At 33.3% G+C, this 16,221-nt stretch overlaps 1 protein-coding gene across 1 annotated transcript in view; it reads right to left on the bottom strand.

Moving 5' to 3' along the window:
- LOC107645456 (cellulose synthase-like protein E1) overlaps positions 12,545-16,221 on the bottom strand; it is a 10,591-nt gene continuing 6,914 nt past the window's right edge. The window contains exons 5-7 of the mRNA XM_021107833.1: positions 15,831-16,070; positions 13,872-14,219; positions 12,545-13,261 (exon numbers count right to left, since the gene is read on the bottom strand). Of these exons, the coding sequence (XP_020963492.1) occupies positions 12,710-13,261; positions 13,872-14,219; positions 15,831-16,070 (1,140 nt within the window). The 3' untranslated portion in view covers positions 12,545-12,709. The remainder of the gene's footprint in view (positions 13,262-13,871; positions 14,220-15,830; positions 16,071-16,221) is intronic.

The following is a 16,221-nucleotide window of genomic DNA, read 5'->3' as shown; positions in this document are numbered from 1 at the left end:
TAAAATTAATTAATATATGTAGATAGAATAAAATATAATAATAAAGAATATTACCTTTCTCAAGTTTTTCAAATTCTTTAAAGGACTCCTCAAGGTCAATTGGCAATGAATTAGCTCAAAACCAATTGTGCACAAATCAAAATTTCAACAATTTTTGGGTAAGAGAGCTTCTATATTGATTAAGCACTCTACCTCCAATGCTAAAACGGATTCAGAAGCAATTGTTGACACCGGCATAACTAGAATATCCCTCGCAATTTGATTTAGAACAGAATATTTGTAATTGTTAGAGCTCACTTTCCACCAAATTAAAATATCAAAACTACTTGGATCAACTGATTTTTTCAAGGACTCCATGAGATATAAATTCACTTCATTTGTGTTGACACTCTCACTTGCTTGTACATCATTTTCAAATGCTGCTGCAAAGCGAACATCATCAAAGGCACTATCATCCATATCCACATCTTGGCTGTGTTGTACAAATTGGTGTGCTATTGAGAGCAATCCTATAGCTATTAAACAAGCCGATGAATACTTCCTTCACCTTACCACATAAGAAATCAGCATCCTTCTTCTCAAACAACCTTTGAAAACTCCACTCAACAAACTTAATTTTATATCTAGGTTCAAGTACCACAGCAACAAAAATCATCATATTCATGTTCCTCAAGTTACTCCAATATTTATCATGTTTAGCCTTCATTTTTGTAGCCATACCTTTAAGTAATATATTATTACTATCAGCCCAAGTCTTCAAAAAACTAAGAATTGAACAAAACTAATGAAAATATGAAGAAGAGGTCACAAATATAAAGCCCAAGACTTTTTTTTGTTACATAAAAAAATCTTCAAAAACTTCACAAAACATATTGCATTATCCCAATTTTCATTCTTTGGAATGCCCCCTTGCATCATTACAAACTCTACATCCCTCTCACTTAATCTCTTAAAGGCCTTTTGGAATTTTAAAGCACTATCAAGCATTATGTAAGTAGAATTTCACCTAAGAGGGACATCTAATTACACACAAGAGCAGTCTTAAATCCTAGCCTCTTTAATACAACTTTTAAACCTATCTATGCGACTAGGAGAAGCACGAACATATCTAACAGCATTCCTAATTTTACCATCCTTCAAACCATCATTCACCACCAAGTTCAAGATATGAGCACAACACCTAATATGCAAATGTTTACCTTTTAAAGGATGTGAATTCTAATCCTCCATTCTACCTTTCAAGTAACAAATGGCAACATCATTTGAATCAGTATTATCAACTGTGAAGCTAAAGACTCTACTTATTCTCCAATTTAAAAGATATTTTTCTATCTTCCTACCAATTATTTCACCTTTATGATTTTTGATGAGATAAAAATTAAAAATTCTCTTTTGCAACTTTTAATCTTGATCAATAAAATATGCAGTGAGGCAAAGATAATTTAGATTTTGTACAGAAGTCCAACAATTAATTATCAGACACACACTTTGATTTGAGTTTATGGAGACATTCTTCAACTTTTGTTTTTTATTCGTGAACAAATTCTAACAATCCATAGCAACTGAGATGATTCATATAAATTCATTAATATGTAGTATTAATATTTTTTATTCATCTTGTGTGTGTATTATCTGAGACCTTGTCTTTTTATTTATACACGTATCAAGTTCACATTTTTAAACTTAATTAATTTAATCTATTTAAAAAACTTGATTCTTCTTCTTATTGAGAAATTGAGGTACCCATATTATAAAAAAAGTCAAATCATTAATGGACATCATATCACAACACTCTTCTTGAATGTTCATTTAGGATTATGCTTCAATAAAATTTTACTAAAGAAAAATCTAATGAAAAAAAAATTAGTGAAAAAAAAAGAGTGCAATATCTTTTGTGATGAGGTATACCACATTAAAAATCTTGTCAAGAAAAATAATAAGGATAAAAACCTGACCAAGGAAAAAAAGTACAGTTTCTCCCTCTTGTCGACAATATCTAATATCTCGAAATCGACGCATCCTAATTTGATGTATCAATCTTTCAAAGGATTATTTTGAAAGTAACTTTGTAAATAAATCTGCCAAATTATCACTTGAGCAGATCTGTTGAACATCATTTGTTTCTTGGTTTTGAAGGTAATGAGTGAAAAAAAATTTGGAAGAAATATATTTTGTTCTATCATTTTTAATGTATCCACCCTTAAGTTGAGCAATGCATGCTATACTATATTCAAACAAAATAGTTGAAGCTATTTTTTCTGGTAACATCCCAAACTTTTAAAAATTAAAATAATGAGTTATTTATAATTTATTATATTTGTTGAGAATTTTATTTTAAGAAAATTATTTTACTGAAAGTAATGTTCATACCCAGACCTAAAATGAAAGCAGGCCCAAAAGAAATAAAGCCCACCCAACGAAGGTAGCCTCATTTACTTCTACCCAACCTCATAAAGGCCGGGCGCTACAACGAGAATTTGCCTTACTTATTTGAATAAGTAACTAACTCCTAAGATATCTCTTATCCACCTAGAAAGGAGATCTAAATAACTTCCCTAGAAAAGAAAAAACGGCCATCCACCATCTAAGATGGAACTACTCTAAAAGGTGGTTATCTTTTCTACTATAAATACACTGAGACCCTTGGGTATATTCAGGACCTAATTTACTAAAAAACCTGCCTAAAACCTTTGCTAACTTAAGCATCGAAGTCTCTTGCAAGTACCACACCTCACCTCCTCACGAGAAACTCAGACGACAGCATCTCGACACCAGCACAAGTCGGACGCTGCCTCAGAAGAAGTCTGGACCTCACGTTCAGACCCAAGTCACTGTTTCAAGTAACCCTAGGAACATTGACACCGTTGCCAGGGACTTGGAAGTCTACACCCCACCATAGCGGACGAACCAGAACCAGAACCAGAACCTCAAAACGACGGCCGAGCCCTTATGATACCCCATACACGAAGGAACAAGTAATCCCAATGAGGAATGAACATCACGAAATTCTCGCACCCGACGACTACAGTTAGATTTACATCCACCTGAGAACGAAGAGCCCCCATACCCAACTGAGATCATGGAACTCATACACGGACATCAAGGCCGGTTGGAGCAACTCGAACAAAAGATTAAACGACAAAGGAAAGCCGAAAGAGATCTATGAAGGGAGGTACGACGTCGAAGGAAACTTGAGGAAAAGTTTTTGAAATTAGAAGCTAACCTACAGAATCGGACCAATAACACAGAGTGAGAAGAAAGCCGTTTTGGAGGAGAAGATCCATTCATAGAAGAGATCATATGGGTTAGGATTCCAAGAAATTTTAAAAGTCTCGACATGAATCTCTATGATGGTACAACCGACCCAAGGATGATCTTAGCAATTTCAAAAGTAGGATGTATCTGGCGGATACATTCGATACGAAGCATTGCAAGGCTTTCCTGATAATATTAACCAAAACAGTAATAAAGTGGTTCGATAGCTTACCACCCAGGTCGGTGACTTGCTTTTATGACCTGTCAAGGAAGCTTCTTACCCGATTTTCAATTTAGAAGGACAAAGTCAAACATGCTCCAAGTCTCTTAGGGGTAAACAAGAGACGGAGAGACTCTCTGAGCGTATATGGAAATGTCTAACAAAGCCTACTTATAAATACATAATTTGCCTCCCAAAGAAGTAATAATGGGGTTAGTTAATGGCTTTAGAGAAGGGTCATTTTCTTAATCCATATCAAAGCAGCATCTGACCTCTTTATATGAAGTACAAGAGCGGACAGAGAAGTATATCAACATGAAAGAGAACTCTCAACTTAGAGACCTCATGTTCTAAAAGAAAAGATATGTAACTCGCATTTTTCAAAAGGATGACAAAAACATATATTAAAACTGCAATATAGTCAAAAGAAAATTTAATTGCATTTCATCCAAATAGTTTCCAAGTAAAAGACAGAATATGTGAGGTTTGGAAAAAATGAAAATCAATTGTGTTAAGGCCAAAATAATGTCTCACCATTCTCGAAAGACATGTAGGTACTCAATCAGATAAGGTTGTGCAATGGAATCGCGGCAAAGTTGGAAGGAGTCAAATTTTGTTAGAAAAGGAAAGTTTGGGGTAAAGTTTTAAACTACACAAACTTTCAAAGTTTATATTCAAACTCCATTTAGAAAAAAAAATCCGAGGTAAAATTTGCTTATAGGTCAGTAAAGAAAATAAGTGGTGCGTTGCAAACAGACAGGTTCCCGCTAATTAAGGAAGATTTTTAAAACTTTATTTAAAATAGCGCATGCCAACTTTAAAACAACTTTGTCAAATTTAAAGAATAGCTATGGATGCAATTAAGCGAGAAAAATTGATTTAAAATTTCTTAAAAAGAGAATCCAAAACTTGTTTTAAAAATTCACATCAAAACTTCAAGAATACACTTGAAATCGCTATCACCTAGGGACATTCAAGAATATTAAGGTGTATTGAAAAAGAAATCAAGCTATATGAAAATGGATCTTAAATCAAGGGAGTTCAAACAAGATTCACGAGGCATGAGACATCAAACAAGCTTTCAATCGATCCAAAAGAATACAAAACTCGTAAGGAAAGACAACTCGATCAATAGTGAATTTTCGAGAAAGAACCTTTCACAAAACAAAGACAAATAAGAGGACAAACGGTGCACTAGATTGAAACAAATTCAGGATGACTCGGACGAGTATGAGATTCACAAGAGAAGGAAAACTAAGACTAATGGTGATGTTCATAACAGTAAAAGAATAATTAAAAACAAAACCAGGTATATCATTCAAAGAAGTGAAAAGCTTAAAAAGGAATTGGTCTATTCCTAAAAGAAAGGATATGAACCCAATACTTTTAAAAAAACAACAATTGCATAGACAATGTGTTATACTAAACCAAATTCAAATTAAAAATAAATTAAGTGAAATTTGTCAAATGAAAATCAACGGAAAAGAGGCAAAAATCTTTCTTTTGAAGAATTCCTAAATACATAATCAAATAAAGATATTCGTAAAAACTGTAATAAAGTTGTTAGAAAATCAAGTTGTATTTAAAGTAAATATATTTCCATAAATCAGAGAAGGAACAGGCGAGGTACTGGAAATAATTAGTTTTAAACTATTTAAGGAACTTTCAAAGTTTATATAGAGAAGTGTATATCAAATCAAAAGCGGTTTTGTTAAGATTTGAAGAATGGCTGTAATTATCGTCAAATAAGAGAAAAACTAAATCACAATTTGTTTACAAAGGACTCGGAATAAGAACTTAAAAAGGTATACTGCATCAAAATAGGTTCAAAAATATATATCAAAGAATACATGACTCAAGAGGAAGTGCCTAAACAGAGAAGGTAAATACACCAAGGATTTTAAGCAGACATATGCAATTAGAATCAAACAAGAATGCATATGAACAGAGGAATAAGGTTGAAGAAATCAAACTACTATTCAAAAGAAAAGGCAACAAGAACTTCAAGATAGACTAGGAAAGAACAAGTCACATGATTCTAACAGAATTCAAGACACATAACCGAGTAACCTTGAGAAATACTCTCTAACGTTCCCAAAACCCACGATTCGCGTTATCTATAACTCGTATATCGTCTATGATCACTCATGAGTGTTTTCATATACATAATCCACTAGCTATTAAGCCGACCAAACTCAATACCAGGAATTATGCATTGCAAAACTAATGGCATTATCAATAGACTGTCATGTGCATAAAGCTCTCTAATTCTTGTTATCCGAACAAGACCTACTACATGACAGACGCTTAGAGTATGCAATTGAAGCATAGTTAGTCCATTCCTCAGGTTCTACAAGAAAGACTGCTCTGATACCATAATGTAACACCCTAGCTATCAAAATGATACGCTTCCGGCTACGCCACTCTGATAACTCGGGTATTACGACTACTCTTATAATATTTAATACTAAAATATGAGCCTGTTTAAAAATTTAAATCGTATTTTTCAAAAACTTACATCCATACTTACATTGCAAAGTGCAATACTCACAGAGAATACATATAAATATATATACTCAAATATTTTTTACAGGCATTACATAATCAAATTCCTATCCCTCTTATAAGAACTTGTAAGGATAAAGGCGAGGAAAAAAGTAATTACTACAATACATCATATAAATAAAAAACAGAATAAACTCTTCGTGACTTCTTTGTCCATACCCTAAAAAAGAAATACCTGTAGGGGAGTGAGAACATCGTCCTCGAAAGGGTTCTCACTATAGGGTTGCAGAATTATTATAATAGGATACGTGAAAATAAAATGTTTTTAAAGTACAGTGATTGTTACCCACCTTATGTATCTTTTCAAAACCATAGATCCACATTCAAAATTCGAAATCCTTTTTAAAAGAGAAATCCACTAATTCTCCAAAAATCCAAACCTTTTTAAAATAGCTTTTCCTAGGCAGGATGAATGACCAAACTGTTCCAAGCATAGGTTCATTAAGTCTATGTTGAACCAGTTTAGTTTTTCATACTTTACTAAACTAAAAACACAAACCATTCACGGCCTCCGGCTCATCACATAATCAATCACGGCCATAGGCCCAAACATTTCAATCAATAGTCAATCCCCACAATCCAACCAATTTTCAGTCACAAACATAAGTAAGAAGGTTCAGACACAATCAAGCAGTTATATTAAGTAGAGCAATTAGCAATTAGACATAATTATTCACGTAGGCAAACCAATTACAATATGCACACCCAAACAATGTCACGTAGATGCATATAATGAATGCTTGCCCTATGGCTGATGAGTCTCATTTGTCGGTTATCAAGCCAACCCGACAAGTCCGGTTTGCTAAACCTTTGGACTGTCCCCCGACGCGCATCCCATGAGTCTATGCATAACTTTTTCTCATATATATATATATCAAATCGCTCAATGGGGGTACCATTCCCGGGAATTTATACGTGCCCGGTCACCCTTACGTCGTAGGGTCAACAGAGTATTGAGTCTTGACAAACCCCAATTTGACGGTTTGTTTTGTATTGATTTTTGGGGATTTTATCACCTTTTACCCGGGTTTGTACTAGTGACAAACAACTTTTTGTATGAAAGGATTAGTGATTGGTTTAGAAACTATACTTGCAACGAGATTTCATTTGTGAAATTCTAAACCGTCGAAAATCCATTCGTCAAAATGGCGCCGTTGCCGGGGAGTTGTAATGGTGTTATGTTATTGGTTATTGTATATATGTGAATATTGTGAATAGCTTGATTTTTGGATTGCTTGTTAGTTTTGCTTGTTCTAGGACTTTGTTTCATTATTTCTTGTTAACTTTTGTTTCTTATTTTTACTTTTACTATGAATTCTCACTTTGGCTATGAGTGTGATTACAACTATGTTGTAGGAAATGGGAACTTCAATGAAGATGTGCATCAAGGATGGGATGACCAAAGGTGGGTGGAGCCATATACATATGATCAATCATCATGGCAACAACCCCCACCAATGCACTATGAGGAAGAGCCATTCTATGATGCATACCAACCCAATGGCTATGGTGAATCTCCTTGTGACTTTCAAGAACCACCACCATATGCCTATGAGTCATATCCTCAACATGAACCTCAACCACACTCACAAGCCTATTTTCACCAAATACCTCCATATGACCCTAATTCTTATCCACCATACCAACCACCTTATGAGCCATATGAACCATACATGGAACCACCACCATTCCAACATCAATATTTTCAAGAGCCACCTCCTCCACATTATTACCAAGATGAACCACCTCCAATATATGAAAATTTCCAACTACAAGATGAATACTACTTTCCACCACAACCTCCCATGGAAGAATATTCATGTCCATCAATCCAAGAACCATATGATCCTAATCATATTTGTTTTGTTTAGATAGTTGAGTTTAATTGGTAGTTTAGTATGTTAAATAAGGTTTTATGGTGTTTTGGTAGCTGTTTGGAGGTTTGGAATGCTTGGATTGGTGCAAAAAAAAAAACATAGAAAAAATTTTTTGAAAAACAGAGCACCATCCACGCGTACGCGTACATGGCGCGTACGCACACTTCCAGCATTTTCGACCATCCACGCGCGCGCGCCATGCGTGCGCACGCGTGGATTGAGAAGTTCCAACCTCCATACATTTTCCAGAGAGTTGTGCCTGCGCCGCGCCAACGTTGTGCCTCTGGCACAAACCCCACTTGCGCACACGCGCACATGACGCGTACGCGCCACTCTTGAAATAAGCCAACGACGCGCGCGCGCCATGCGTGCGTACGCGTGGATGCCCTCTCTTCCATCCACTTCTTTTCTTTTCCCCTTTCCATTTCTTTCCTTCTCCTTTCTTCTTCCCTCCTTCTACCACTCATCCAACACCTCCCAAACACCATTGATAACCATTTATTTTAGTTAGTTAATTAGTTAGTTAGTTAGTTAATTAGTTAGTTAGTTGGTTCATTAGTTAGTTTTAGTTAGTTTTCATTTCATTTTCTCTTTTTCATTGTAAGTGTTGGATTGTTATTCTTGTCTACCATTAATTGCTGCTGAGTTTTAAGAAGGGATGTTATCTTAACATCATTATGTTTATAATCATTGTTGGATTCTATTGTTGAGGTTACCTTTTGCCACTTGGTTTCGAGTTTTTCATGCCTACCTTTTAAGAATACCAAGTGATGAGAATTGCCTTCGAGCTCGTAGCCCTTCTTGAATTACATGATTTGGCCACCATGTGATTTGAACCCTATTCTTTGATTAGGCAATCTCTTGACATTGGATGTTGAGCAATTATTTTAATGCATTGTGCTTCATGATCATATGCATCCATATGCTTTTAGCTTGAATGCTCTCGTGCTTCTTTAATGCTTGTTTTACCTTACAAGTTTACTTAAAGCATCCCAAGCACACTAGGACGAGTGATGTACATGCTTCTTTTGTGACATAACTTTTTATGCTAATGTGTGTTCTAAAAAGCGCCTAATTTAGAACTCACATCCCTATTCTCCTAATGTCACACTAATTCACTCACTCAATTCTAGTGATTAATACCTCATTCCAACAATGTATGCTTCCTTGTTTTTGTGTTCCCTCATCTTATGGTGTTATATTTTTGTTTTTCATAAATAATGCACCGCAAGCAAAATTGGAAGCAAGAGAAAGAACACACAGCGATCCAGAGAGTCGCCGTACCCCCTTGCTCATCTTTGAGTGCACCGAGGACGGTGCAAACTTTTAAGTGTGGGGAGGTCGTCCGACCGGTCGGCGATTTTGGGTGACAAATTTCTAATCCCAACACTTTTGCATTTCATTTTAGGTTTTTTGGATTTTTGTTGCATTTTCTTATTTTTGCATATATACACAATAAGCTTAGTCAAAATAATGAAATTTTCCAAGGATTTCTATCTATAGGGCACCAATTGATTTGAGTGGAAAACTTTTCATAGAACTTGCTTGAATTATATATTTTGTGGAACATGATTTATGAGCTAAGAACATAAGCTTGTGAGATTTGAGCCTAACGGTGTGGTTACATCTTATAACCACTTATTCTTCCTTCTTGTGTGCATTATTCTCTTTCTATGATTGTAATCTTTGATTTATTTGATTCTTTATGTCCATTATTTTGTGTATTCATGCATTTATGTGATTGAGGCCATCATTTCATTTAGCTCACTTACCCAAATGGCCTTACCTTTTATCTTCCTTTGTTAGCCAAATTTGAGCCTACGCTTAACCCATTTATTCTTTAATTTAGCACATTACTAGCCTTAAAGCGAAAAACAATAAATGTCCTTAATTTGGATCTTTGATTAGCTTAGGCTAGTGTGTGTGAGTATCATTCAAGTGTGGGAACCTTGGGACATTGGGTGAATAAAAGGGTAGTTTTGTGATGTTATTGGAAATATTGGGAATTGGGTACATACTCATGTATTGATCAAATGTAAAACCTTATGCATTGAGGTTCTTGTATATAAAAAGAAAAAAAAATAATAAGAAAAACAATATGGAAAAGAAAAGAAAAAAAAATAGAAAAAGAAAGAAAAAAAAGAATAAAAATAATAAAAAGGGGACAAAATGCCCCAAGGTGAAGCTCAATAAGATCAATGCATATGAGTTGTGAAATGAAAAGAAAATGCATGAGCATGTGAAAAAGTGAGAAAATGGGTAGTTAGGTTAGAACTTAATTGTATAGGATGTCATAGGTTATGTGGGAAGTTTAAGCTTATCAAAGATTCAAATTTCAAGCTCACTTGACCAAATATGCATCCTACCTTGACCCTAGCCCCATTACAACCAATGAAAAGACCTCATGATACTTGTATGCATGCATGAAATAAATGTTGATTGTTAGAAGAAAAACAAATCTTGGAAAGCATGAAATAGAGGAGAATTGAGTGAATCAACCCTAAACACTTGAGCGAATAGAGTGAAAACACATCCGGTGAGGGTTCGATGCTCAATTACATGTTTTCACCTATGATCATCATTCTTCATGCAAGTTTGTAAAAATATTTAATAACTCAATTCAATTGTGGATTAGACTTGCTAGTCCTTAGCCCTTGTGCATATATGTTTCTCGGGAATTGATTTATTTTGACCAAGCACTTGCATTCATTTAGATAGTTGCATATAGGTAGATTGCATTTAGTTAGTTTCCATTGAATAAATGCCATACCCTTACTTCATTCTTGGGTTGGAAATCTAACATCCGTGGCTTCGAAACGATATAAGATTTGCCTTAGTTGCATCGCGCATAGGGGCGCGCACGCGCACGGTACGCGGACGCGCCGATGGTGGCACATGACCCACTTAATGCAACTCGTGGCCAGCGAATTCTGAAGCCTTGTGGGCCCAATCCAACTCATTTCTGATGCTATTTAAGTCAAGGATTGAAGGGGGAATGGGAAGACTTTTCATACTTTAGATGTTAGTTACCAATTAGCTTAGTTTTAGTAGTTAGAGTTAGTTTCTAGAGAGAGAAGCTCTCACTTCTCTCTAGAATTAGGATTAGGTTTAGTTCTTAGATCTAGATTTTAATTCATCTTCTTCTACTTCTATCTTCTCAATTCCTTGTTGTTACATTCATTCTTCTTCCATCCTTTTGTTGTAATTTCCTTTATGTTGTTCTTGCATTTTGTTGTAGATCTACTTTTGTTCCTTCCTTTCTCTTTCAATTCAATTCAAGGTAAATCATAATAATTGTGTTCATTTAACAAGACACTCCATTACAATTCCTAGGGAGAACGACCCGAGGTTTGAATACTTCGTTTTATAAATTTTAGGGGTTTGTTTTAGTGACAAACAACTTTTTGTATGAAAGGATTAGTGATTGGTTTAGAAACTATACTTGCAACGAGATTTCATTTGTGAAATTCTAAACCGTCGAAAATCCATTCGTCAAGTCTCAACCAGGAACACGTGGTGGCAAGCCGCGGTACTTTACCCAAGAAAACTCGTATCTCAGATAAAAGAAGTACAAAAGCCACATATTCATTTATTCATCATCATTCAAGCCATAAGTCACTTTTTTCTCAAATCTCTTTACTTGGAAGCCAAAAATCAATCCATCTCAATCTTAACTTTAAAATCCTCATTTCTCAAATCACTTTAAGCTCATAAGCCTCTTTTCGTCAAACGTAAATTCCCCTTTTTAAAACACAGTTGTCCTCCACAACATCTTTCCAAAATATTTCAAAAACCATACCAATTTAAAAGTCTCTTCTTAGAGATTCAAAATCATTCACCCTAAAACAGGATTTGGTAACAAAATTTCTCAACAGAGTCTCAAGACTTTAGGAGAGAATAACATAACTCATTTTCTCATATTTGTTTAAAATCTTGAAAACCTTAGCTTTTTAATTTGAATAAATAAAACAGATTTCAAGCCAAACCAAATTAGGTAATCGATTACTCCGAACAATTTTCAAAACCATTTCTTTTACTTAGACCAAAAAGCACTTTCAATTGCCTGATAAAATCGGAAGCGTTCCCAACGGCTCAGAGCAAAATTCAAAATTTAAAAAATACTTTAAACTTCTTTCTAAAACATTGTAAAAAATGAGGTTTTATCAATCAAAATTCACCTTCTTTCACAAACACATAACCTCCTCCGATTGAAATCCTCAAGTTGATTTCAGGAACATAAGCCCTTTTCACATTTAAAACGGCTTAAAACATAAGTTTCTTCTAAAAGGTCTTGCTCCCAAAAAATATAGTACCTTTCTTAATAAATAAAGCTAAATCATAGATCTCTTTTTAACAAGCCATTTCAAAACACAATTCATTACTTTAAATAGTTCGAGTAAAATAGTACCAGTCTTAAATTTATGACTTTCCAGTTAACATTTCAAATAAAACCTCGGATTTCATAAATTATCTATTCTCCGAGTTTGCCAATAGCCTAATAATATATTAATATGTTCCAAAGAAAAAAAAACATAAAAACAAAAGTGACATGTATACACTGAAACTCATGAAACTAAACTTGCAAAAGGGATTTAAATGGGAGTAATTTGTTCAACACTTGAATAAATAGCACTAGAACCAAAGTCTTGTATATCTGATTTTTTTTTTTTTTCATGACATTCAAATGACAAAGAAATCATAATTCAATTTTTTCCTATTTCCATATCTCTCTAGTCAATGTCTCAAAAACAGAACAATAAAATATTTACTTAGTAAAAAACATAATAGTCTTCTAAATTATAGTGAAGACATTCACATTTGATAGAACACAAGCACTTAGAGCCACTGCCATTGATTTAAACACAACAGAGGTTGGAAATCTTCCCTTGTCCTTCCTTAGAAAGAGGCCTTCATACAAAGGCAAATTGATGAGAACCAACACCACACTTAGTAGAACTTGCAATGGCAACACCATCAACATTCCAAGACCACCTTTGAATAAGGCACCAACAAGACAAAACAAATTGAACAATGCTAGTGTTGCAAGAAGAGTGAGCATTGGGGAAGAGTTTCCAAACTCCATTATCTCCTTCTTATATCTTTGAGAAACATTTTCTTCAGCTACCTTAGCTGAGATCACAAAGTCTAAACTTGAAAACCCTAGAGACTTGAAGATGGTGTCAATCAAGGCAAATAAGTATGAGCTTGTTCTCTTGTAAAGCCACATCCTTAGGTCATTCCAATAACCTTTTATTGTGCCTTCTGACCACAAAAATTCCAACAAGCATTGAGTATTTTCACCAAGTGTGACATATGCATATGGTATGAACCATGGACTTGACATCTGATGATCCATGAAAACAAAACACATTTAGTTAGGAAGTACATCTTTGCTTGAAATTTGAACAAAAAAGAATATATTGTAATATCCTAGATCAATTTGCAAGGATTTTTTAGTCTGACAAATTAATTCTCAACAAAATTTAATCACCAAATCAATTTTTAACCTTTGATTTTATTAGACAGATCAATCCTTGTATTAAATTTGGGCAAAAAATTGGACAAATCAATCTCTTTCATTATTTATTAGACTAACTATTTTTAAAATTTTCGTATTATTTCTTTTATATAAACAAACAATCTAAATAAAACCTGGAGGATTGATTTAGTGGTTCAAATTTGTTAAAACTTAAAATGTCCGACTAAATTTCTTAGAAACTATTTTTGGGTATTATTTAAAAATAAATAAAGAAGATAGTCCCAAGGATGAACATTGGGAAAAAGAGTGAATATGGATGGATGGATGGATCAAATTCTTAAATTGAGATCATAGTTAAATTGAACTTTAATAGTAGAATGTCAATGAAACATAAATGTTAACCTTTATATATTTTTACCCTTCAATTTTAACCTGTGATCATATTTATATATTAAAACATGATGATGATTGGTACCTGTGGAAACAAGGAAATCCCTTTGAGGAGACAAAGTGAAGGGAAAATTGAGTAATAAAGAGTTGGCAAGCAATTAAGGACCCAAAGATTGTAAAAACAATATGTGATTTGAAGTCCTGGGCTGATTAATCCATAAGCACACCATGCAGCACTATACTTAGAGAGCAGAATTTGGAATCCTCCTTCAGACCATCTCTTATGTTGAACTAATGCTTCTGGCAATGTGGTTGGAGATACTCCTAAGAAAGCTTTCCTTTTTGGATTATAGTACACTGATTTCCACCCTCTACATTGTATAGCTAAACCAGTTATAACATCCTCCACTGCACAACCATATAGTAGTCCCATCTATCCAATCATATATCATCATAACATAAATTATTTTAACTACTATACAACTATATTAAGCAATATTATGCAGAATAAATGCTCAAATTCGTTCGTAAAAGATCACTCGTTTTTGAAATTAATTTTTAAATAATTTTTTTAATTAAATTTATCTTTTAAAAATTTTAAACTAGTGGTGTTAGTCTTTCTTTCATTTTTTTCATTGACGGCGCCAAAATTTATTAATGTGGCACGTTAAGTGATACTCAATACATACATATGAGTTTTAATTGACTATTAGCATGATAAATTTATGAAATAAATCAGATCAAATCAAAACCTATTTGAGGAGAGAATTTGAGAGGAAATGGATTCTCTCCAGTTTTTTCAACACTTGAGGAAATGCAGTGTGATCTTTCACCATTAACTTTATAAGTGAGGCCAAAATTAAATATAAGAGAGAGAATAATGAAGGGTGAGAGATCACAATTGACACCATCCAGTTTTTTCTTCACTGGAGAGGATCCACTCCCAATTTGAGGTATTGGAATTCCTCAATTTAAAGTTGATTTTATCTAATTTCATAAACTTATCATGTTAGCTACCAATTAGAACTACTAAGTGTGTCTTGTGGGGTAGAAGTGATAAAAATATTAAAATAACTAATTTAAAATATTTAAAAAACAAATTTAATTAAAAAGAATTCAGAGATTAATTTTAAAAATAAATAATTTTTCAGAGACTAATTTAACTTTTTATTCTATACATGACCTCATACTCTTATATGTATAGAGAGAATACACGTATGTGTTTTGCCATATGTGAAACTTGGTATATCTATAGTTTATAAAATATGGAATTATCTTCTTTCATAAATATAAGTTTGATTATTATAGATAAAGTAAATGTCTTTTTTGGTGTCTTACTATTTTTTCAAAAGACAAAGTATTCTCTAAAATTCAAAAATTTTAATCGGTCTACACCTATTTAAATTATTGGTCTAAACGACTTCTATCATTAGTCTAAGCAGCATAACACATCAGCAGATTATTGTTTACCAAAACTGTTTAGATCATTACTTAAATAATTGAAAATTAATTAAAGATTTTTAAATTATGAAGAGACACTTTAATTTAACTTTTCAATAAATAGTCAAAAATCGAAAAAAATATTTATTCTTATAGATATGAAAAATCAAAATATAACATGTGTAATATCATTTAATTACGGATGATGTTAATGTAATTTACTCTTGTTTTTATTATTACTATTACTAGTACTACAATCATTTATTCACATGTGCCCTTCGAAAAAAAGTTTAGTTTTAAATAACCAAATTTAGGTTAAACTATTGTCTTCTATAATAATGTTGAAGGGTGATTGCAATTTTTCCCATAATTTTCTTTTGCTTCTGTTCTTATCCTAACATCTTAAAACAATTTTATGATGTAATACTTTTATAGTTGAAATTATCTAAATGATTCATAAACAGATCAACATGTCAAAATAAAATGTTGTTTGCATCCTTAATATTTTAATTAAGTATTCAATATTGTCCCTAATTTTTAGAGTACTAAAAAGAAAAAAAAAAGATTACTATCAAAATTGAAAAGATGTGAGAAAGAAGAAAACCTCTTTTCCCCATAGTGTGTTATTCTCATAAGTGCAACTTAAAAGAGCCTTTGACTTTTCTTCCAATAGATGCAAGCTTGTTTTTGTTATTGATTGGTCATTGTTTATATCTTCACCATTCCAATGCTTCAAGCTTTCTTGATCATTAAACTTTCTTCCACATAGTGTATCCCTCTTATGAAAGCAACCAGATCCAATGTACATAGGTCCACCAAAACCATCCATCCCAGGGAATTCCCACTACACGGTTTCAAACCCCATCACAAAGCACTCAAAAATCTATAATGTGTTAATTACAGGTAAAGTGTGTTCTTTCCTTAAATATATGTGATTTTTTAAAAAAAAATTAACGTTTAATTTTATTTTTAATATTTTTATTTATGTTAAAATT

The sequence above is a fragment of the Arachis ipaensis genome, chromosome B01, assembly GCF_000816755.2.
Source record: "Arachis ipaensis cultivar K30076 chromosome B01, Araip1.1, whole genome shotgun sequence".
Classification (NCBI taxonomy): Eukaryota; Viridiplantae; Streptophyta; class Magnoliopsida; order Fabales; family Fabaceae; genus Arachis; species Arachis ipaensis.
The sequence above is the reverse complement of the archived record's forward strand: the minus strand, read 5'-3'. Positions and strand labels throughout refer to the sequence as shown.